The 24,424-nt window shown below is 54.5% G+C and overlaps 1 protein-coding gene across 4 annotated transcripts; it reads left to right on the top strand.

Moving 5' to 3' along the window:
• Positions 1–487: 487 nt before the first annotated feature.
• On the top strand, positions 488–12,387 carry OSBPL7 (oxysterol binding protein like 7). Of its 4 annotated transcripts, none has more exons than XR_015146881.1 (23): positions 488–667; positions 2,024–2,173; positions 2,288–2,413; positions 2,589–2,642; positions 3,250–3,363; positions 3,670–3,780; positions 3,869–3,986; positions 4,624–4,727; positions 5,056–5,148; positions 5,226–5,358; positions 5,435–5,529; positions 5,716–5,811; positions 6,448–6,585; positions 7,157–7,250; positions 7,920–8,152; positions 8,272–8,409; positions 9,149–9,212; positions 9,313–9,391; positions 10,282–10,426; positions 10,524–10,668; positions 10,799–10,881; positions 11,097–11,219; positions 11,401–12,387. XR_015146881.1 is itself a non-coding variant. In XM_086355426.1 (23 exons), the coding sequence occupies exons 2-23, from the start codon at positions 2,099–2,101 to the stop codon at positions 11,507–11,509; spliced, it is 2,514 nt and encodes an 837-aa protein (XP_086211552.1). In that variant the 5' UTR covers positions 488–667; positions 2,024–2,098; the 3' UTR covers positions 11,510–12,387. The 4 variants fall into 4 exon arrangements, 2 of the variants coding, with proteins under 2 accessions (XP_086211552.1, XP_086211554.1); XM_086355426.1 differs by having other exon boundaries at positions 10,755–10,881; XM_086355428.1 differs by lacking the exons at positions 488–667; positions 2,024–2,173; positions 2,288–2,413; positions 2,589–2,642 and adding an exon at positions 2,995–3,135 and having other exon boundaries at positions 10,755–10,881.
• Positions 12,388–24,424: the final 12,037 nt, after the last annotated feature.

Raw genomic sequence — 24,424 nt, 5'->3', positions numbered from 1 at the left:
GGTGGGTGGGGGTGTCCTACCACCTAGGTGCTTCCAGCCCCCGTATGTCCTGACCTGGCGGCGCATCACCCCAGTGACAGCCTCACTGTGGCCCTCTTACCTTGACTGCCCTGCTGACTGTGCCCTTGGCACCATCGACTGTGTCCCCTTGGGGCATCCCTCCCTTCCTGTCAACCTGATAGCTCTGCTGGCTCCAAATCTAGCCACCTATTTTCAGTTGTAAAATGAGAAGCAGGGGTTAACAAGGAAACGGCCTTGGGTACTAACGGGTCAAGGCCATGCTGGTATGAGTAAATTCTTTACGACCGGTGGCTTGAGGCCAGCAACTCCCCGGTACTCTGTGATCTATCTGGAACTGAGCCCAAAGGGGACTCTGTCCTCACTCCCAAGCCTGGGCACTGGGGAGTCGGCTCAGCCCTGAGTCCTCCCAGGAGCAGGGGGGCAGAGCTGAGCGGCCGCCTGGAGCTCGGCAGGAGGAGGGGCCGAGGAGGGGGAGGCGAGGAGATCCGGCTAGAGGGGAGGCTCCGACGTCTCCTTCCTTCCTGGTTCCTGCTGCAGCTGCCGCCACTGCTCAGCTCTGAGAGCAGGGAGCAGGTGGTTCGGAGACCGTGACTCAGAGGTGAAGCGGTGCTCGGGCCAAGGAGCACTGGCGTCCATGGACCCTGGGGTAAGGAGGCTGCTCTGGCATCAGCTGACATGCCCTGAGAGGGCTTCCTCCCACCTGAAGCTGGTGGGTCACTGCTCTGGAGATGAGGGCGGGAATGGAGCTGGAAAGAGGGCAGCCACCTGGCTCACCTCGACCTGCGCCCTCTGTAACAGAGTCTGCCCCTCCACGCACAAGGAGTGAGGGGCCAGGATCCCGTGGGGCCAGGAAGAGGGTACAGAGATGTCCCAGTACTGGAAGACTTTGGTAACTTCCAATGGCTAGAGTGCAGGAGTTTCCCCCAGATCAGCCGCTCGTAGCGTAGCATGGACCCCTCTGCCCTGGCCTTCCCACCACCCGCACCCCCCACATCCCTGTCCCGCCTGACCTCAGCTCCTCAGGTGCTTGCTAGCTCCATCGGAAGATGTGAGCTGTTTCCCCAGCCTCAGGCCAACCTTGCCCCTCCAGTCCCCTCCCCCATCTCTCACACATGGAGTCTCATGCGTTATTGATCTCCCCGTGGAGTCAGGATGGCCAAGACTGGTGCCCAGGGCGCCTGTGGGCACGGCTGAGGGACCAGTGTGGACCTCAGCATGCGTCTCCATCAGCCTGTCCCCAGCTCTCTCCAGGTGGATGGGGTTTCTCAGGAGCCCCAAGGACTGGGATGGAAAAAAGGAGGTTGTGGGGGGGCGGGGCGCGCGGTGGACCGAGGGTCCGAAGTGGGCATCCTGAGAGGATGATTGATGGGGGGCCCAGGGGAAAATGGGAGCTGTCTCAGGGCTCAGTCTCTCCAGGCAGAACAATGGGAGCCCGTGAAGTAGAAGATATGGAGGTCAGTTGGTCAGGCAGCTGGGGAGCTCTGTGTGGAGCTGGGGTCAAGGGTTGGGGGGTGCTCTGTAAAAGGTTGATGGCAGGGGCACCTGCACTTCTGTGGTGGTGGTGGTGGGGTCGGGATCCCGAGGAAGAGGGGCTGGGGTGAGATCTCGCCTGCCCAGTCCCTGAATCCCTCTGCCCTATTTTGGAGGCTCTTCCTTCACTGCCCGGCTCACCTCTGATTACCCCCAGGGAATCCTTCAGAGAAAGCACCCAGTGTGTCCAAGAGCCAGAGAATGTGTGTGCCTAAGGTGGGGCGGGGCGGACTTTTCAAGGTTTTCTCTTGGCACCGGCCTGCCTGCTGCGCACTCTGCCTCTCTGGGTAGTGGCCGCAGCCGGAGGGTGTGGGCAGGGAGACCTGCCCAGAGTGGGGATGGGCTCGGGATGGGCTTGGCAGGTAAGCGGAAGATGTGCTGGGGCTCTCAAGACTCAGAGGGAGCAGGAGGGGGTGGAGGTGGGGAAGGTGACAGCCAAGTCTGTGCTAACAGCATTTCTCTCTGCTTCCAGGGCCCCCTCAGGACAAGGTGACGTCCCTCCCCTTTTGCTCTCCGTCCTCAGCAGGGAGTGGCCACTCACTTCCCCATGGACTTCCAAGACTGGGACCCTCCCTCCCTGGCCGAGAGCACTCAGTCTGCAAAGCCCAGCGGTGCCCAGCAGGTCTGAGGGTGGGAAGCGGGTGGGGGCGGAGGCCGGGGGGCTGGCCCTCAGGGGACAGACAGATGTGGTGGCCTCACCGCTCCCCGCCCCCTCGTCCTTTGTCCTGGACTGCAGGCCAGCGAGCTGTGGGAGGTGGTGGAGGAGCCTCGAGGCCGGCTGGGGGCAGAGGGTATCATGCCCGAGAGGCAGGAAGGCCACCTGCTCAAGAAGAGGAAGTGGCCTCTGAAGGGCTGGCACAAGGTAGGGTGGCAGGGCAGAGGGAGGGGCCAGATGCAGGGGCCAGAAGGGATGTGGGGCCGCTGGGCAGCGCAGGCTGTCTGTGTGTGAGGAGAGACTTCCGTGTGGTTGCTCTCCCCACACCCTTTCCTCTCCGTGCCCCCCACCCCGGTCCTGTTCCCTCTGGGCATCCTCACAGAGATACTTCGTGCTCGAGGATGGGATTCTTCACTACGCGACAACTCGGCAAGATGTGAGTTGGGGCCTCGGCTGTGGGTGTGAGAGGAGGGGGCCCTGGGCAGGCAGGGGGCTTCTGGAATCCCCTAGAGCAAGGCCCAAATCCCAGGTGTGCCGTTTTCTGGGCGTGGGGTCTTGGGCAGGTTTCTTCCCTGGGTCTCAACTCCTCACCCCTAAGGTGGAGAGAGGGTGATCACCCACTTGTAGAGTCTTTGTTGGGTGAGGGCTCTTGGGACAGTGCCAGGCTCAGATTAGTGCCCAAGACCGAGGGGCTTTATCATCCTTGTCCTCGTACCGTGCTCAGGCAAGAACGAGAAACTAAAGGCCTAGACACCTGGGCTCTGCAGGAGGTTCATTGTCCTCAGCCCTGCCTGCAGACTCCCGAGGGTGGGAAGTGTTCCTCGCCCTGTGACTCCCTGGAGCTCTGGTTGTGACATGATGTAGCAGGCTGGCCAGTGCACGGGAGGACGACTGACATGTCCTGCTGACACTGTCACTTGAGCCTGAAGGTGAACCTGCTGCCTGACCTTCGAACCTAGCATGACCTCAAGGGGATGGTGGCCTTGAGTTGGCCCGGTGGCCTCAACTCACGTCCCTTTCCCTCTTTGGTCTCTCCATCCCAGATCACCAAGGGGAAGCTCCATGGCTCCATTGATGTCCGACTGTCGGTCATGTCCATCAACAAAAAGGCCCAGCGCATTGACCTTGACACTGAAGACAACATCTACCACCTCAAGGTGACGTCCGTGGGAGGCAGGGGGTGGCTTGCCCCCTGGCAGAGGCACTGGGTCACGCAGGAGATAGGGGCAGGGGCCGAGGGGCCGTCTGAGTTTGACCAGAGGGGAGTTCCCACCATGTACAAGAGCCAACGGCAAACTGGCCCTGTTGGTTCTTATGTGATCAGGCACAGAGAGGGGCCTTTGCACCATCTGTGTGCTGTAGGGAGAGATCCTGCCTGCCTGGGGACCAGAACCCCAACTTCTTGCCCCTAGAAAGCAATCCTTCCCTTCATGCGTCCCTCTCGTTCTCCATCACCTCTGCAGATCAAGTCCCAGGACCTGTTCCAGAGCTGGGTGGCCCAGCTGCGTGCCCACCGCTCAGCCCAGCACCTGGATGTGCCCCGAAGCTTGCTGCCCAGCACCGCCCACTGGAAGGTAAGATGGGCCCCAGGGCAGGACCCGCTCACGTGAGGATTGAGATTCAAAGAGGAGCTGCCTTCTTGACCTTTGACTCGCCCCACAGGTTACCGGTGCCCAGCCTCCGGTATCGGGTAGTGCCTCGGCTCTGCCAGGGGTTGGACCTCGGGAGAAGGTGTCTTCCTGGCTGAGGGACAGTGATGGGCTGGACCGCTGCTCTCACGGTGAGGGACCCCTGGCCTGCATGGGGAGGGCCCATGCTCTTGTGTCTCGGTGGCATCAGCAGTCACAAGGAGGAGAAAGTGTGACCTCTTTTCCTGCTCTGGGAGCTCCCGTCTAGTGGGGGCGACAGCCTCTGCCTCTAGGCTGATCAGGTCTCCTGGGCCCTACCCCCAGAGCCTCAGGCTCACAGAGATGGTGGGGCTCTTGCTCTAAGCACATAGAGCTGGACACAGGGCTGGGACTCCTGACAAAGAAGATCCTGGGTGCCAACACAGGGAGGGGGCCTGAGGAGGAGTGCCAGGGAAGGGGTGTGTTCTGGCATCAGGTTCCTAGAGTTGGGGGCTCTGATGTTGGCCTGGGAGAGGGAAATGCAGACGGAGTCAGGAGAGCGAGGGTGAGGGCCGCCTGGCCTGTGTGGAGGCAGCGGAGGCGAAGTGTGGTCTGGGGACAGAGTGCAGAGGGGGTGCGGGTGCTCCCTGGAGGCCAAACCAGAGAGTGGTAGCCTGGAGCGGCCGTGGGCTCGTGAGTGGGAGAGGGAGGCAGTGTTGGGGCTCCCCAGGCTGCTGGTGAAGTCTTTGGAGGAGGGAGGGGAGCTGGCCAGTATTGGGAGAGGGCCTTCCTCATCCATCCTTCCCACAGAACTCTCGGAGTGTCAGGGCAAGCTCCAGGAACTACACAGACTCCTCCAGAGCCTGGAGTCCCTGCACCGGATTCCCTCAGCCCCTGTCATCCCCACGCACCAGGTGAGGTCCAGACGGAGACAGGGGCCCGCCCCGGGCTCTCTCCCCTCCTGCCGCATTCATCTCCATCACCTCCCCAGACAGGTCCCCTGGCCCCCTTACATGCTGCCACTTACTGGAGAGCCACCGTCTCCCAGTTGCCCCTCCCCACTGTGTCCAGACTGCCTCCGGGCTGTCTCTCTGCCCCTTTGGAGCGACCCCTTCCCCCTGTGCCCAGGCAGCTGCCAGGCTGTCGGTCTTCTGCTTCCTCCTCCTTGGCCGTCCACCTCTCTCTTGGCTTCGGGGGTCTTCTCCACCCTGAGACCGAAACTCACCCACCTCAACTTGCCAGGCCTCGGTGACGACGGAGAGACCCAAGAAGGGGAAGCGGACCAGCCGCATGTGGTGCACACAGAGCTTTGCCAAGGACGACACCATCGGGCGGGTGAGGTGGTCCCTGAGACGCTGGGTGGGAGGCACTGAAGGAGGCTGGGCCCTTCCACCCTTCCCCTTCACCCACAGGTGGGTCGTCTCCATGGCTCAGTTCCTAACCTGTCTCGCTACCTGGAGTCCCGAGACCCCTCGGGCCCCCGAGGGCTGCCGCCCCCAGACTATGCCCACCTGCAGCGCAGCTTCTGGGCCCTGGCCCAGAAGGGTGAGTGTGAGCTGGAGCAGGTTGGGGGAGGGGGAGAGAGAGGAAGGGAGTCTGATGGCCGACCCTGCCCCCACAGTGCACAGCTCGCTCAGCAGCGTCCTGGCCGCCCTCACTGCTGAACGGGACCGACTGAGGGACCTGCACCCGGGTTCGGAGCCATCCAGGCTGGGGGTGAGCCTGGGGATGGGGTGGTCAGTGGGAGGAGCGGCCTGAAGATGGCAGGCCTGGGGGTGGTCGCAGGGCTGGACCAGGAAGGGGGTTGGTTGAGGCAGGCCCTGCCTGACAGACCTTCAGTGTGTGTGGGGGGGGCTTCCCCTATCCCCATCCTGTACTGGCTCCCTCACTCTCTCCCCGCAGGTCTCTGAGACTTCAGCCGGCCCGAGGCGCCTCCACTCGTTGTCCATCTCCTCCGACACCACTGCAGACTCCTTCAGCTCCCTCAATCCCGAGGAGGTGGGAGCTGGGTGGACGGTGGGGCCCTCCTTTCTCAGCAGGAGTGAAGGCAGGGTTCTCTTTCAGACCTGAAACTCCAGCCCCTTTTGCAGAACACAGGCAGCAGCCGTATCCAGATCATTTCTTAATAATGTGTAGAGCGCTTTTAAGTCAGGACCTCGTGAGGAAGTCGATTCTTACCCTCAAGTTTACAGATAAGGAAACTGAGCCTTAATGGATCTAATGATGGGCCCAGGCTCCTGTACTATATGGGTTTGAATTTGGCTGTACTGCATGCCGGCCTCGTGACCCTGAGTCTCTTAATGTACAGAGTGGGGGTTATAATGGCACCTACCTTGCAGAGTGAGTGTCGGGACTGAGTTGACACATGCCAAGGGCGTAGAGCTGGGCTCAGAGCCAGTGCCGGGAAGTGCAGGCAGTTATTGTGGAACCTGTGTCTCTTTACTCCCAGGCCGGGACCTTTCCCCAGGCCTCGTACCCCATGATGCTCACTCCCCTCCACATCTCCTGCTCTGCACGACTCAGACAGTAAAAGTCCCCAGTCACACTTCCTCTCGAGGGAACTGTCAGGCCAGGGGAGCTTGGCCTGACTCTCCTGGCTGGGCCTCAGGCCGACACCAGTCTTGCTCCCAACAGCAAGAAGCTCTGTACATGAAGGGGCGAGAGCTGACCCCCCAGCTGTCCCAGAGCAGCGTCCTATCCCTTGCTGACTCCCACACAGAGTTCTTTGATGCCTGTGAGGTTCTCCTCTCTGCCAGCTCTTCTGAGAATGAGGTGAGGGAAGGGGGAAGTTGCCTGTGAGAGGGGAGGGACCCTGGGAATAGAGGGCTGGGGTTCCGGGAGACTAGAGTCAGTAGATCCCCAAGTCCTTTCTAATCAGCTCAGCCGCTCTCTCTGGGAACATGGCCAGACCTGCTGGGTTTGTGTGGCCCTGCTTGGAAATCTCTGCTAAGGACCCCTCTTCCAGTTTGATGTGCTCTATCTTCATGGGTTCTCCTGAAACTGCTGCCTCAGCTGTACCCCCAGTCATCTTTCTGTGACCCCATTTCAGCCTCTGCACTCCCTTGACCCTTGCCTTCCCAACCCTGGACCCCAGGAATCCCTTACTTCCCTCCCTTCATGTCCACCAGGTCCCTGAGATGGGGGCCCTCTCCCTCCCAAGGTGGCAGGGCACACCATGACACCAGGCCTCCTGGGGCAGTGTCTTAGGGTTCAGACCCCCCAAATATGTTCTCTTCCCCTTCCCACCAAAGGGCTAGCTGGGCAGATTCTCGCCAGGCCCTGGGTACTGCCCAGCTGCCCGGGGAGGCCTAGTCTGCCCGGCCTGTCATCTGTCCCGGCCCAGGGCTCGGAGGAGGAGGAATCGTGCACCAGTGAAGTCACCACCAGCCTGTCCGAGGAGGTGCTGGATCTCCGGGGAGCCGAGCGCTGTCAGAAAGGTACCCACCTGGCGAGCAGGAGGGAGGGCTGGAGGTGGGCCCGGAAAAGGAGCGTGCCGGGCCCAGGCCCCTTGGGAAGTCGTCCCTTGTAGGACTGGTGGGCTGATGGCTTTGGACGTTGACTCCAGGGTGACTCTGGAAGTGAGGAAGGCTCAGCTATGACCTGGGTTCCAGCGGTGGCTCTGCAGGGTGGGGCTGGCTCAGCTTGGGGCCGGCCTCCACACTGGGCTTCTGAGGAGGCTCACGTGGGCCTCCGTGAGGCAGAAGAGCCCACTTTGCCACCTTTTATTATAGCAGCCTGGCTTTGTAGTGTCATTTTACTCCCAGGCGCCCATTTGCTTGTCTGTACGATGGGCTGGATAACCTGCATCCTGACCTTGGTTTCTGTGTTTGTGAAAGGGAGTGGAAGCCAAGGATGGGACTCAGGAAGGGGTTCTGGGGTGCAGGGTTTCCGTTTCCAACAGTGGGAAGCGTCCTCTGGTTCTTAGCCCTGTGCCCACCTAAATCCCCGGGAGCTCCTCAAGAGTTAGCCCCCTGCCACCTGCCCCGGCTCCTTGTAGTGAGTCGAGCCTGAAGCCTGGGAGTGAGCACACCTCGGGGCGCTGCAGGAGCTTAGGAGGGGCCCTGAAGTGGTGTGCAGCGGAGAGGGACAGGTGAGTTGTGTTCCAGGAGCAGCCGTGGGGCCGCCCCGCCGCCGATGCCTGCCAGCTGCCAGCGGGCCCGGCACTGACGTGAGCTTGTGGAACATCCTGCGGAACAACATTGGCAAGGACCTGTCCAAGGTGTCGATGCCAGTGCAGCTCAACGAGCCGCTCAACACCCTGCAGCGGCTCTGTGAGGAGCTGGAGTACAGCAGCCTCCTAGACCGGGCCAGCCGCACCGCCGACCCCTGCGAGCGCATGGTACGCCGGCCCCGGCGGCTGCCACCTCCCACGATGCGTCTCCCAGCCCCATCCTCGCCCGGGTGAGGTGGCCGTGGGGTAGCATCTCCGTTGATCCCCTGGTGCTCCGCCCCCTTTAGGTGTACATTGCAGCCTTCGCGGTGTCTGCCTACTCCTCCACGTACCACCGGGCGGGCTGCAAGCCCTTCAACCCTGTCCTGGGGGAGACCTATGAGTGTGAGCGCCCTGACCGAGGCTTCCGCTTCATCAGTGAGCAGGTGCAGGCCAGGAAGAAGCGGGCTGGCGGGGGAGCTGTGTGGATGAGGCCAGGGAGGATCCAGGCTTCAGGGGGCCAGGGCAGGGGTGAGAACACCCTGCAGATGGGCAGTCAGGAAAGGAGGTCCCCACTCCTTGAAATACCTGCATCGTGTTCTGGGTCAAGGAAGCTCATAGAAGGTTATTCTTGAGCTCAGTCTTGAAGGGTGGATTGGAGGTGGCCAAGTGTGCAAGGAGGTGGGAGACCAGGCTGTTCCAGGCAGTGTAAAGGGATGGATGGAGCACCTTTGGAAAGAGTTAGAGACCAGGCTGGAAGACAAGGCAGGACCAAACCTTGAGAAGCCCTGTGGGTGAATATAAGGAACAGTTAATTGGTTGGCTTTTAAATCCTGAAGGTCACGGGAAGTCATGGGAGGGTTTTAAGCAGTAGAGCGACATTCTTAGAATTGCACTTTGTAGGGAACACTCAGGCAGTGGTGGGCGCCAGGGGATGGGGAGAGGCAAGGAGAGCCCTGGAGGGGAGTGAGCGAGAAGGGAGAAAGTTGGGGCTTGTGGGAAAGGAGAGGATGGTGGAATTTGGGTGGTGGCCAAGGATGACAGGGACAAGAGACCTGGAACTAGCTGGTCTTCTGGTTCACAGGGGAACTGGGGTGGAAGTGAGGGGTGTTGGGGGCCTGGGGTCAGGAGCAGGACCCCACGGTCCTCAGGAGCAGCCTCCAGATAACTTCTTTGCTCCTCAAGGTCTCCCATCACCCCCCCATCTCAGCGTGCCATGCAGAATCTGAGAACTTCATCTTCTGGCAAGGTGAAAGTTGGAGCCGGGAGTGAAGGGCAGATGGGGAGGGGCTGGAACACCCTCTGGTCTTACCTCTGCTGTTGCTTTTCCTTCCCCAACCCAACTCCAGACATGAAGTGGAAGAACAAGTTCTGGGGCAAATCCCTGGAGATTGTGCCTGTTGGGACAGTCAACGTGAGCCTGCCCAGGTGAGTGTTCCTAAGTGCTGGGCAGCCGGGCCCAGCCCACAGGCCATGCTCCGGGCTGGGATGGGGAGGTATCCTGAAGCTGCTCGGGGTAGGGCAGTGTCTGGACACTCTACAGCCATGTTTACAGCAGTTGTCAGTAAAGAAAGGGGAAAGTCTTAGAGCTGGAAGGGCTCATCAAGGCCATCTGACCAAGAGGCTTTCACAATTTTTGACCATGACTCACAGTAAGGAATGCATCTGAGACTTGAAGCCAGGGTACTATAACACACACACACACACACACACACACACACACACACACATACACACAGAAATCTAAAGTAGTTTTAGGACGAGTCACAAACTGTATTTGAAGCACCCGCACCTAGCTCATCTTACAGATGGGGAACTGTAATCAGAGGCCAGTACAAGGGGTGCAGGAGACCCTGGGCTTCAGGGTCAACAGTCCTGGGTGGGAGTCTTAGTTCTGCCACTTAACAGTTATGCAGTAGCAAAAATACTTGAGTCTGCTCGTCTATAAAATAAGAGTAATAAGCAATAGCCAGCAGAAGTGGATAGTAAACAGGCTGTTGTATATGATCAGCCCACCGTGGTCCCCGGCATCCAAGAGTAGGGACACTGTCTATGTTTTCACTCCCATGACTTAGGCATTTAGGAGCTTTCTCAGCAAATGGAGATGTGTTAGTTGAGTACTCTCTGGGAAGGCTGCTCTACTTAATAAATATGTCATCCTTCATGGAAGGGCCACGAGCTGGAACCAGGACGCCGGGGTTCCTTCCCCAGACCCACGTGACCTGCTCGGATGAGAGAGACACTCCCCGGGTCAGGGTAGCACTTGTTCCCCAGGGCCAGCCAGCTGCCCCTCACCCACCCTGCGCTCTCTCTCTCAGGTTTGGGGACCACTTTGAGTGGAATAAGGTGACGTCCTGCATTCACAACATCCTCAGTGGCCAGCGCTGGATCGAGCACTACGGGGAGGTGCTCATCCGAAACACGCAGGACAGCTCCTGCCACTGCAAGCTCACCTTCTGCAAGGTGGGCAGCCCCCTGCCCCCACTCCCTGCCCCAGCAGCTCCTCCACTAGGAGGGGAGGGGACCGCTTCCTAAGCCCCCTGCCCCACCCCCACGCCAGGCCAAGTACTGGAGCTCCAACGTCCACGAGGTACAGGGGGCTGTGTTCAGCCGGAGTGGCCGTGTCCTCCACCGACTCTTTGGAAAGTGGCATGAGGGGCTGTACCGTGGACCCCCGCCGGGCGGTCAGTGCATCTGGAAGCCCAGTAAGTGGGGTGCTTGGGGCGGGCTGGGCAGGGGTGAGGGCAGCTGCGCACAGTCCACCTGCCCCAGCCCCCTGCCTTCCCCCTAGACTCAATGCCCCCAAACTATGAGCGAAACTTCGGCTTCACTCAGTTTGCCTTGGAGCTGAATGAGCTGACTGCAGAGCTGAAACGGTCCCTGCCTTCCACGGACACGCGGCTCCGGCCAGACCAGAGGTCAGTGCCAGGTGGGAGCCACTCTGGAAGCACCGGGCTTCTCCCTCCCCATGGGGGTTTGTGCACAGACCAGGGACTGTATCCTTCCTTCTTGGTGTTGCCTCAGGGAGATGGGACCTGTCTGAGGGCAGAACTGGGCAGGGACAGAAGCCTTGGATTGATTTGGGGGCCCCTGAGGGTGGGGCGGTTCCACTGACGGCAGTCTGGGTGCCCAGGTACCTGGAGGAGGGGAACATACAGGCGGCTGAGGCCCAGAAGAGAAGGATCGAGCAGCTTCAGCGAGACAGGCGCAAAGTGATGGAGGAGAACAACATTGTCCACCAGGCGCGCTTCTTCAGGTGCCCCCGTGCCCCCTCGACCACCACCCCTTGCTGCTCCGCCTTTCTCTGAACTCAGGGCCGCCCCCTCCCCACTAGTCCCTTGCTGCTTTGAGTGGGGCCCATGGTGTGAGGCAACGTCTCGGGACCGGCCTCAGTGCTGGACGCTCACCCCTCCCCTTCCCCGGCCCCTTCCTCCCAGGCGGCAGACGGACAGCAGCGGGAAGGAGTGGTGGGTGACTAACAACACGTACTGGCGGCTGCGGGCCGAGCCGGGCTACGGGAACCTGGACGGGGCCGTGCTCTGGTAGCCCAGGCCCCAGGGGCAGGAGGCCTCGGTTCCTCCCTCCTGCCCCCACGGACACATGGACGGGGCCAGGCTCTCCCACTCGCTGCCCTGGAGACCGAAGGGGCAGCCCTGGCTCTGGCCCTCTCCCCTCTGCCGGCCAGAGGGGCTTCATCTCAGCCCATCTCCCACCCCTTGTTTGGGGTGGGAAGCAGGATTCCCCAGTCTTGTTGCCCCCAGACAACCGGCATGTAAGACCCTCCTTGCTCTGCCATCCGCCTTCCTTCCCTCCTGGGGTTCCTGGGGGAGTCTCCAGGCCCTCAAGATCTTCCCCATTTCAGTGCCTTCCTAGGACACAGGGGACCCCTTGATGCTCCCCAGGCTTCCTCGGCCCAGGACTCTGGCCCCTGCTGTGAGGCTGTGTGGTTGGACTGAGTGAAGGAGAGGGGATGGCCTTTTCTCCCACCCCTGTCCCTCCCATGCCCCATCTCTAGCATCTTCTCTCCATGCCCTGGCCCAGGGGGGCTCCCTTTGCTTGGCCCTGGCAGTCTCTCCCATCCTCCCGGATCCCCTTCTCCCAAACCGCAAAACGCCTGCAGCCGCCAGCTCCTTCGTCCCTGGTCCTCAAGTGGCTTCCTTCAGTCTCAGCTCAGCGGATCCCCCCAGAGCAGGCAGGGCAGGAAGGGTACCTGGCCTCTGACCCACCAGGAGTGATCGAGCACGTGTGCGTGTCTCTGTAGAAGTGTGTGTGTCTGTGTGCCTGTGTACTGCTTGCGGGCGAGCAGGATTCCTCATGTAGGCCGGACGTCCTGCTCCCGTTGCTGCTCATCTTACCAGTCTGCCTCTGATAAAGGTGAATTGCTATGACATTCCAAGCTCCAATAAAGACTGTCTCAAACTCTGGCCTGTGACCATTCCTTTAAAAACACGTGTGCTCAAGCTCAGGCTTTTCTTGAGGCTCAGCTGGTAAAAAACCTGCCTGCTAATGCAGGATGCACAAGAGACTCAGGTTCAATCCCTCGGTTGGGAAGATCCTCTGGAGAAGGAAATGGCAACCCACTCCAGTATTCTTGCCTGGAGAATTCCATGGACGGAGGAGCCTGGAGCTATAGTCCATGGGGTCACAAAGAGTCGGACACGACTGAGCAACTTCACTTTCTTTCACTTTCAGAGCCTCCAGTCACTTCCATTTTAATGCTGGCTTTCGGGCCGATATTTTAAAAGAGAAATTTCAAATACATCCATTGCTTCTGAGTTTCTCAGGGAAAACCCAGACTCTTCAACCAGGCAGAAACCTGTGTGGTCCCTGTCCCCCACCCCCAGCATCCTTGGTCAGGTCTGTGCTCACCCTCTCACTCCCTTGGTGACTTTTCAAGGAAAGGAGCGGGGAGGGGAGGGATGGGAGAACAGGGCAAGCTGCATTTCTCCACACCACCCCCCACCACCTTCCAGGTCCAAACCCTAGCCCTGTTACTCCAGAGTTGTTCCGACCTTGACCAAGTGCTTCACCTTTCTGTTCAGAGACTCTGTTCCCTCATTTGGCTTCCTTTATGTCTTAGAGGAGAACGTATGTCCAGGCTCCTGATTTCATTAGTGGTCTCCTAGCCCCTCAGCCCACCCCACTGTCCCCACAGGCTCTGCTCTGGTGTAAGGGGTGTCCCAAGAGGAGGTCATGCTTTCCCAGGAGAACAGCAAGAACAGAGGGGTCCCCTGAGCTAAAACAGCCCCTCCAGGGCTAGTCCCTTTCTTCTTCCCGCGCCTCCAGCCCCACCCCCACCCCGCCCACCACCACCCCTGGGAGGGGTGTGGTCCACATTTCCACAGTTTATTTACAGAAGGTGCTAAAAGGAACAGGTTTGTCCTGACACCATGCACCAGAAATAACCTCAATCCATTCCAGAAAAAGTCTGCACACATTCAGGATCTTTTTAAAACAAGATGTGCTGTCTTCCTCCCCGGCCCTTCCTACCCAGAGTCACACACAGCCTGACCGACCAGCCTATGTTCAACTCCCACGTGTTTTAAGAACTAGGGTTTCAAACAGACCAAATTTCAAAGGTATTTTTCTAATGGAGACAGGAGACAAGGCGCAACTCCTCTGCCCACAGGAACCAGGTCATCTGTGGCTTTTGCCATGGAGACCAGTATCCTCTCTCCTCCCCAGTGCCAGCTCAACTGTGGGAGGGAAGGTACTCAGGCTGGTTTTGCTCCTGCTGTGGCATTCCAGCTGGAGGACCCATGTCTCTCAGAAGCCCTCCCCACCCAGCCAGGGTCTGGTACTCGGCTGCTGATGGGGGCGCTTGGGCCGGGCTGAGGGGAGCCCAGATTTCTGACTGCAGGCTGTGCTCAGTGGACAGTGTGAAGGGGAGGAAGTGACTGTGGGTACAGAGGGTGGTGGCCACCTCCTGGGCACCAGGAAGACAGGCCTGGAGGGTGCTCGAGTCTGCTCTGAGGAAGGCAGGCCAGGCCCCCTTCTCAAGCCCTTTCCATCCAGTCTGAGGATGGAGGCACAGGAGGACTGCTCCCTGTGGGCCTCAGGGCAGCCCAGCCCAGACCCCGAGCCTTGTTCAGAGGATGCGGCCGTCCCAGGCAGAGGGGAGGATGTGGGCTCAACGGCCCATATTTTGACTCAGCTTGGGAAAGAGGCAAGGTGGGACACACCAGTTTATAAAGCCAGGGGCCTGTTTCCCCGGATGAGCAAAGATCAGAGCTTGCACAGCAGAGGAAAACCAGAGCCCAAGGGTGGTGGCAGAGGGTGAGGGAGGCAGGCAAGAACCATTGGTCTTCAGCTCACCTGCCGTGGACCCTCCAACCCCAAATCGCTCCACCTAGAGAGATTAAAGTTATCTTTTAAAACTGAACGACTGAAGAAGCCACCCGCGCACCCACCCAGAAGAGTGAATAAGACATGTCCAGTGGAAAGTGTGTTTCGGACCAGAGGACTGATGTGAATTGATTCGCACCCATTCTCTATTTGTTGAAGTTGGTAGCATTTAAGTACAAACTCATGTCCCCAGCATTTTGTTTGTTTTTTTAGTTGACATTTTGCAGTTTTTTTAATGTGAAACTTTAACTGCTGTCAAAACTTGAGTTGAAATCAAGTTATCAATTATCTTGGTTTTTATAGATATAGATGAAATTTGTTAATAAAAGTTGCAAATCAGTGGTTTAATCTTAAAAAAAAAAAACAAAAAAACCGTAACGACTGAGTTGCTGTTGGGGATACCCAGGTAGCAAGGGGCAAAAAAAGGCCAGAAACACTTAAAACTTGCCCCCCCACCCCATTCCCTGGATCTTCTGAATAAAGGGGGGTTTGGCGTGTGTGTGTGTGTGTGTGTGTGTGTGTTTGTAGTGAACCGCAGAGGGGAGAGAGTGCTGAACCAGGGTTAGGCCGGGAGCCTGTGTCAAAGGTAAACATAATCGAACTTTAAAGTGGTGAAAACAGATTTTCCTCACTGACTACCGACAGGAGGGGAAAGAGCTGAGCCCCATTCTGATCTGTGCAGAGGACCCTGGGTGGTTAAGGGTCGCATGAAGGAGTGGGGAAGGGCAGTGGGGTCTCAAGCAGCTTCGGAGAAGAGAAAACTACAGTGTTAGGAGTGTCAGTGTGATGAGGCCAGGGTGCCCATGAGTGGCAATTATCTCAGGATTCTGTCCTCTGAGAGAGACCAGGAGACATGGCCTCTATCTTTCCTGATGAGTGACTTCAAGAAGTGGCATTCAGGTTCTTGTGAAAAACACTCTTGTTGGAGGAGGAAAGACAAAGGAAGGAATCACAATGACAAGCCCTGTTTAGTAAATGCTCTAAGAAAGGGAGGTCAGGGGCTGGGTCAGGGTTGGGTCAGTGAATTCTGCTGGCAGCATTGAGCTTTCCCAGGCAGGCATCCTGAGGGGGACTGGGGTCAGCCTAGGGACACAGGGCTGGGTTTGATCATCTCCTAGTGCAGGTGTTCGGGTGGAGTCGTTATGTGCTGATCTGTAGCTCTCAGGGGGCACTTCACATTCCCTTCTGGAGAACAGAGTGCGGATCTGATCCCCTCAAGCTGGAGGCACCCCCTCCTTGCTCCCCGACACCATGCGGCCCACGTGGCCATGAGAGGGGCTTTCCCACCCGCTCCATGGCTGGGAGAAGGAGCGCCACGTCGGGCGGTGGTGGGGATGCCCTCAGGGTCTGACCGACGCCCACTCAGGATGCGAAGGTCCTGGTGCCTGACTCTAAGTCCGCTGGTTTCAGTCTGTCCCCAAAAGGGTACACAGCTCTCCTGTCCTCGGTGCTCTCATTCTAGTCTCGTTCTCCACAAGCATCTTAAAGATCCTGGGTCACATTTCCTGGGATCCTTTTTAGGGAAAGTTCAGGGGGCCCCATGCGGCTGGTCATTAGTTTAATGATACCCCCTTCCTGGAAAGGACCTGCTGATCAACTGACTTTCCCCTTCAGAGGCCCTCCGGTTCCAGCATGTGCAGAGGAGGAGATGGGGCTTAGCGCTCTCCCCTCTGGGGCTGACTCTGTGCCCCTTAGGTGGTCAGGGAGGGCAGAGGGACTTTACAGGGATCCTCACAGGCTGGCCTGAGCTGAGTCTTGCTTACCTCTTCCTCACTCAGACTCTTCACTTGGCCAATTGACCTAAAAGTTCAGGGACTGATCCACCCTGCTTCTTGCCATCCTCCCCTCACCTGCTCCCTAAGAGCCCATGTAGAGAGGGGTTATTGAGCACTCTCAAGATCCCCACTACAACAGGCTCAGCTTGGCATGGGGCTCTGGGCAGGGTGCCCCTGGGGGCTGAGAGAATCTTGGTGGTGAAATTTGGAGTTAATGAGACTATCCATGCCTCATGAACATATGCCATCATGTAGTACAAAATCCAGGTTGCTGGAAGATGCTTTTGGGACCTAACGTATTTGGAAGGATGCTTTCCTATGGATAAATCTAGATTGTTGGCACTATGCCCCATGATGCCAGGATGCTGGGCCTTGCTGGTTCCTAATAGGAGAGGCCTCTCAGGGTGATGGGTGGGTTGGACTATGGCAGAGGCCGTAGGTGGAAGAAGAAATTGGAAGGATCTGGACAGGAGCCAGAAGGAGAGAGAATGCAAAGAGCTGGCCTCAGAGTCCCTGTATCCAGGATGGAGGCAGTGAGATTCTTCAAGCATCCTCTAGAGGGCGCCTGGGTGTCTTGAAAGGACCGATCGATTCAGGCACATCCTGAGTAGCTGGCTGCACCCACTGTTGGCTCAGAGCATCAGACCCCTACGATTTTCAGCAGCTGGTGCCTAGCTCACAGCACAGACACCATTTATCAGCAGTGCCCACAACCCCTGTCCACCTTCACTGTTTTTTCTTTTTTAATATTTATTTGGCTGTGCTGGGTCTTAGTTATTGCATGCGAACTCTTAGTTGTGGCATATGGGATCTAGTTCCCTGACCAGGGATCAAACCCCTGCATTAGGAGCACAGTCTTAGCCACTGGACCACCAGGGAAGTCCCCACCTTTATTTTTCAGAAAACACTCACTGGGCCAGGAAACCCCCTTTCCTGGGAAACCCAAGTGTCCCCAGCCACACCCAGAAACTGCCCTGCAGGTCTGGGGGCATGTGGCCAAACCCCGCCTGCTGGTGCCGCCTCACAGTCAGACAACTGCCCCAGGGGCTGTTTTAAGACCCCCCCCCACGCAGAGCCCTCATAAGAGAATTTGCTCCTAAGTTTCCACTAAGTTTCTATTAACACCTTTCCTGCTTCTGTAGCCCTTAGATCCATCTCTCACTGGGGCAGGAAACTCTGAATTAGTCTTGTCCCCTAACTTTGAACTTCCAAAGAGAAAGGCAGGTAGAAGGCAGGCTAGGAAGAGGGCCACCATTCAGTCCAGACAAGAGGTGCCCCTGCCAGCGCCCTCAGCTTTGAAAGGTCTGGTCCTGGCTTTCCTCTGACAGTGCCCCTCCCATGGGGAAAGGGATCTGTAAGGTGGATGGAGTTCCTGACCAACTGGCTTCTAAACCACAGCGCAGGGATCTTTCCCAGGCGCACCGTGTCCAGGGTCAACTGCCTGCCAGCATGAGCAGTTCCAACCCATGACAGAAATGGGGTCTGCCACTGGCCTAGTGCCAGGTCTCCCCTCACTGGTGACGAACTTGGAGGAGTCTGGAAATTCTAAATTGGAACCTGACCTTTCAGGTCATAATGAAGTTACATTTTGTCAAGTTTGGACAATAGAACATATTTTATTTGTTAGCTTGGTTTATAGTATTTAATACATGAGGGGCTTCCCACGTGGTGCTAGTGGTAAAGAACGCACCGGCCAATGCAGGAGATGCGGGTTCGATCCCTGGGTTGGGAAGATCCCCTGGAGGAGGGCATGGCAACACACTCCAGTATTCTTGCCTGGAGAATCCCATGGACAGAGGACCCCTGGTGGGCTACAGCCCATAGGGTCACAGAGTCAGACATGACTGAAGCGACTTAGTACACACGCATATAGGCCCGCGTTTGTACTCCTGTCCTGGGCCTGGGAAGACTCTCTGTGTTGTGCTTCTCAAGGCTGTATGCATCGTGTGTGTCGGGGGGCGGTGTGGGGTGTCAAGGGGTGTCATTGTGCCTCCTGGGAAGGATGAGATTGGGGATGAGCAGGAAGCTAGGCCAGTGCCAGTTAACAGAGAAGTCTTGGCTGCTGTGGGAAGTCCTCTGGCCTAGGACCCTGGAAGGAGCTCGAGAAGTGGGAGGTGGGGACTCTTCCCCACCTCTACCAGCAATACTAGCAAGAGAGGCCCAGAGCAGCCTCTCTCCTCCAAGCTAGGTCATCAGAAACCAGCACACTCCCCTTCCACCACCTTCAAGGCATAGAGGGCAGGTGAGAACCCTGGACTTAGAACCAGGAGGTCTAAGTTCTGGCTCTGGCTCTACCATTTCTGCCCTTCTCCAATTCTCTTTCTGTAGAGTGGGTATCGGAGATTCCCTGGTGGCTCAGTCGGTAAAGCATCTGCCCACAATGCAGGAAACCTGGGTTTGACCCCTGGCTTGGGAAGATCCCCTGGAGAAGGAAATGGCAACCCACTCCAATATCCTTGCCTGGGAAATCCCATGGACAGAGGAGCCTGGCAAGCTACAGTCAATGGGGCCTCAAGAGTCAGACAGGACTTAACAACTAAACCACCACCAGGGTGGGTATAATGATAATGGGCCAGTTTATCTCCTTTTCAAAAGAGATTGTGGGAACCAGCGTTCTTTAAGCAGTGGGACTCGGGACAAGGGTGGCTTCGGGTGACCTTGACCAGAGTCACCACTAGCTCTGCTGCCTTCCAAGGCAGCACGAGACCTCCTGCGAGAGAAGGAAGCAGAGGTCAAGTGTGGGCACGCAGACACCAGTTGATGCCTTAAGTTTCCCAATACTTTTGCCAAGAAAAGAAGGATACAAAGCATCTTCCCCCAAAGATGTGAGGTTCAAGCACTGGTGGAGGGCGAAGGGCAACACCCCCCACTTTGTGGGCCCCTCACCATCAGTCCCTGAGACACAACACAGCACCCCTGTGTCTGTTAGCCTGACCCCCTCCCCCATTAAGGAGCCTCAGGCTGTGAGGAGCCCCTGACCCACCTACATCAAACACTCCAGCTACAGTGGTCAGAAAGTCCTGAAAGGGCAACACGTCCTAGGCTGATGAAGATGAAGGTTAAGGGGGCAGAAATGGGCACCTGCCCCAGGCATCACCTTCACTTTAACCTTCATCTTCACCTGTGGCACCGATACAGGGTGGCCGGGGTGGGAGGTGGACCCGGCCTGTGTGGACACCCAGATTCGCAGTAGCCCTGGGGGCCAGAGCCGTGCAGCCCGGGTGCATTTGGCCCCGTGGCCGCGGGGTGGAGCCCGAGGACCGCAGACGCCCGATCTAGGGCGCCAGCCAGGCGGGAGGGAGCGGCGCGCCGAGTCCTCAGTCGCCTCTGCGTTTCCCCCGGGGCTGCGGGGCTCCCGGTGTGGGGGAGACCCGGGGACCGCAGAAAGGCGGGAGTCTCCGCGCTCTTCCTCCGCGCAGACGATCGCGGGTCCCCTGGTCCAACAGGTTCACCGGGCGCTGCGGGACACGGGACCGCGCCTCCGTCTGCAGCGCTTCGGCTGCAGAGAGGGCAAGGGGCCTAGGGACCCAGTTCTGGACAGTCTCCCCGACAGCCTGGACCACTCATCCTCTCCATCTCATAGGTATGAAATGTGTCCCTTGGATGACCATCTGGAAAAGGAAGTCCTGACCGAGGGGAGGACAGAAAAGGAGCTGCGTGGGCTGGAAGAGCCCGCAAGGGGTGAGGACAAGAGGCATGCAGGCGGAGATGCCTGAAGGCAGGATAATTTAAAGACCCCTGTCAGAAGAGGAGGTAGTGACCAAGTTCCCCTTCTAGACTGTTGGGTTTTCCTTGGTTTTTTGTTGGTTGGTTGGTTTTTTACCCCTATCCGCCCGTTAAAAATAACGCATGTTAATCCTTGGACAGTTAGAAAATACAAAAAAGATATGTCTCCCAAAGCAAAGGAAACAAATCAAAAATAAACAAATGGGACCTAATTAAACCTAAAAGCTTTTGCATAGCAAAGGAACCCATCCGCAAAAGGAAAGACAAATGACTGAATGGAAGAAAATATTTATAAATGAAATGACTGATAAGGAGTTAATATTCAAAATATATAAAACAGCTCATACAGCTCAATTTCAAAACCAAATAAACAGATTTTAAAATAGGTAGAAAAAGATTAAAAAATTGGCAGAAGATGTGAATAGACATTTTTTTCTGAAGAAGACATACAGATGACCAATATACACATGAAAAGATGCTCAGCATGACAACTCAGCAGGGAAATGCAGATCAAAACCACAGTGAGATGTCACTTCACACCTGTCAGAAAGGCTATCACCAAAAAGACCACAAATAAATGTCGGTGAGCATGTTTCCACAGTGGCTGCACCAATTTACACTCTCACAAACAGTGTTCAAGGTTTCCCTCTTCTCCCCAACACTTGCAGTTTTATGATAGCCATTTTAATGGGTGTGAGGTTAGCAAATAGTAATATTTTTGAAGGGGGTTAATTTTGCACACCGTGATTTCACAGGATTTTGAAGAGGTCAGTTTTTGCCTGAAATATGATGTAAACATTACATGGAAGGAAAATGTTTTCAGACACTAGAAAATCATATTGTCAACATCAAAAGGAAAATACTTTCTTGCGTATTTTTACATATGATAAAAATATCAGGTGGAGGAGAGGTGGAAGCCTTAAGCATCTTATCTCTAAGCCTAGACTCAGTACAAATGCTTTGGCTCCCAACTTGGGCAAAATCCAGAACCAGAAGAGTCAATGGGTTCCTCATTCAGAACACTGATGATTTAGGATAATGTTGCAAAAACCCGAGGGGTGAAACGAGGAGGGAAAAAAAAAATTTTTTTTTTCAGGAGAAGGGGAGGCAGCAGAGCACTTGAGATGACTCTGATCTGTCCAGGGTGCTGACAACTCACAAGCCATGCTACCGAACAGGTTGGAAAGATTTGATGCTAATTATGAAATTAGCTCCAGTGGCTTTATGGCTCCCAGTCTCAAGAAGGGTCCAAACTCCTCCCTCACCCTGGTGAAAATAAAGTTGAAGACATAATGTCTTAGACAAAATAGACTAGAATCCCAAGGAACTTCTAAAAGAGAAAGCTCAAAAAGAAGTACAACTACATAATACTTTGTTTAAGAATATATGAACATTGGATTAAAAGTTTTTAAGCAAAAAAGTAAAGTCACAACTCAGGATAATGGTAAACTCTGGGGGAGACTCAGGCATATGGGCAGGGAAGGACACAGATAGATGCAAAGTTATTGGTATTGTTTTGGTTCTTAATTGAGTGTTTGACTCATAGGCATTTATTTTAATATTATACTTTAAGTCCAAGGCATATGCCACATGCATTTTTTACATGAACCAAAAATGCAATATAAAAGATATGAAGATTAAGAATATTCCTTAAAAGAATCTTGAAAAACAATTAAGCCTAGGGATGTATTTACCTGGTACTGAAATAAGTGAAAGCTTTTATTTTTTCATTTCTAACACTGTTTTTTACTATCAAAAACATTTCAATTGCTAATTTTACACTTTTATATTGAAAGTGTCATTATATAAAATTATCATAGACTAGAATAGAACTATTTCTTTGTCATTCTCATTTTATGAAACTTTTTGATCCAAATTGCTCCCTTGGTATCATTGTACTTAATTTCACTACTGGGACTGTTTGAGCACTTCTATCCGAGCTACTTGAGGAGAAGCAATGTTTGTATCATGTATGATGTTGCCCCTGGAAATGTTATCCCAAGATACCCACTCACCATTCGTGATCTTTACAATATAACCATGTATTATATAAATGTTTAATTTTTATTACAAAAGCATTATAAAACAATATAGAAGGAACATACAATGAACCCCCATATTCTCATCCTTCAGAACTAGCAATTATCAAACTTTTCCCACACTTGTGTAATCTATTCTTCCTATTATTGTTTTAAACTCCAGAAATCTTTTCAATTCTATAAATTTCAGTCTGTATCTTTAATGTATGGATTGTTGTTTAGTCGCTAAGTCATATCCGACTCTTTGCAACCCCATGGACTGTAGCCCTCCAGATTCCTCTGTCCATGGGATTTCCCAACAAGAATATTGAAGCGGGTTGCCATTTTCTTCTCCAGGAGATCTTTCCAATCCAGGGATCAAACCTGAGTCTCCTACATTGGCAAGCAGATTCTTTACCACTGAGCCACCAGGGAACCCCTTAATGTATGGATGTTTTCTTCAAAACCCCAGTGCCATTATCATGCCTTAAAAAAATAATACTTCTTTGGTGTCATGTAACATCTAGTCCATTTTCAAATTTTCCAAGGGTTCCAAAATTTTTTTACAGTTGGGTCGTTTGAATCTAGATTCAGTAAGGTCCACACACTGTACTTGATGATATCTCTTATTATCTTTCCATCTAGAGTAGTACACCCTGTCCTCACCCTTCTACTATTAATACTATGTTGTTGAAGAAAACAGGCCAGTTATTCCAGATTTCTCTGTGCCTTTGGGATGGCATTTAACTTTTCCCTTATCCTCTGCATTTTCTGTGAACACAAAGTTAGGTCTAAAGGCTTGATTCAATTCAGGTTCAACTTTTACTCTTGGGTAAGAACATTTCCGAGATGGTGCTACGTCCTGCACATCGCATATCCCCAGAAGGCTCATAATGTCAGGTTGTTCCATTCTTTGTGGTGCCAATATTGACCTGTGGCTTCAGGAGGTAACAGCTTGAAGCCTTCACTGTAAAGCGGCTCATCAGCCTTTCATATGAAAAGTGCTTTATGTGTCTTATGGGGACATGTCATGTGAACGACTTAGTACCACCTTTGAAATGTTCTTATCCAGGAGAAAAGTTGAACTTGAATCGAATCAAGCCTTTAGACCTAACTTTAAGTTCACAGAAAACAGAGGATAAAGGAAAAGTTAAATGCCATTCCAAAAGCACAGAGAAATCTGGAATATGGGATATTCTACAAGGTAACTGGCCTGGTTTCTTCAACAATAATATTTTAATAGCAGAAGAGTAAGGACAGGGTGGATGGACTACTCTAGATGGAAAGAAACTTCATCAAATTAACCCAATCCTCTTAATATATGGCTTCCCTGGTGGCTCAGACAGTAAAGAATCTGCCTACAATGCAGGACACCTGGCTTCGATCCCTGGATGGGGAAGATCCCCTCGAGAAGGGAATGGCAACCCATTCCAGTATTTTGCCTGGAGAATTCCATAGACAGAGGAGCCTGGCAACCTGCAGATCATAGGGTTCGCAAAGAGTCGAACACAGCTGAGTGACTAACACTTAATATATAGAAAAAATGCAGAAAGGAGAAAATAATCACTCATGTTCCTGCCTTTGAAGGCAATGATAAATGCTACTTTTTTAGATCATTTCTTTCCATGTTATGCATTCATTTTTCCTTGCTGTGGTCATATTAATGTACATTTTTATAATACCACTAAAGAATTTACGACTCTTTGTGACCCCATGGACTGAAGCCTACCGGGCTCCTCTGTCCATGGGATTTTCCAGGCAAGAGTACTGGAGTGGGTTGCCATTTCCTTCTCCAGAGGATCTTCCCAACCCAGGGCTCGAACCCGGGTCTCCCGCAGTGTAGGCAGACACTTTACCGTCTGAGCCACAAGGGAAGCCCTAAAGAATTTACAGGTGTTATTAAAACTTTATACACATCAATTTAGTTGCAGCAATGGACTAATTGTTTGACTGTTACTAAACCTTCTGAGCCTGTGTAGCGTAGGGCTGGCAGTCACTGGGAAAGAGGCTTGATGTCCTCCTAGGCGGGTGGGCTGGGCAGTGACATGTAGAGCTCTGCTATGTCGGGGAGCAGACTCCAGGGCCCTCACTCGGGTTTAGAAGCTTCCCTGTCTGCTTTCACCCACTCAGAGAGAAGTGCCTCTGATTTTGGCATTCTAATTTTAAAGTCATATCTCATATAGTAAAAGCACAAATAAGAAGTGGATATTTGTTACAGATTTGGTTTTGATGGCAAAAACCTTACTATCCCACATGGGCCCGAATGGATTAATTGAGGAAAATAGAAATTGAAAGGCTGCTTTTCATATGTGTATGAAATGGCTTTCAGTAAAGACAACAGATTGTACACGTGCGCATGATGTTTCTCTCTGCCAAATCACCACTAAATAAATCAAATTGAATCATTTGGGCAATATTTATTAATAATTGAAGTATAGTCATACAGTAAAATTCACCCTTTTAAAAGTACAGTTTCATTAAAAAATTTTTTCTATGCATTTTTACTTTCTCTATGCATTTTCAACAAATGCATATTGTTACCCGCACACTGAGTTTCTCTTGTGCCCTTGCGTCGTCAGCTGCTTCCCCTACCCTAT

The sequence above is a fragment of the Bos grunniens genome, chromosome 19, assembly GCF_055505025.1.
Source record: "Bos grunniens cultivar Pamir isolate PY7600 chromosome 19, Bosgru_T2T1.0, whole genome shotgun sequence".
In the NCBI taxonomy this organism is placed as follows: Eukaryota; Metazoa; Chordata; class Mammalia; order Artiodactyla; family Bovidae; genus Bos; species Bos grunniens.
Note: the sequence above shows the minus strand (reverse complement) of the source record. Positions and strands in the feature narration are given on the sequence as shown.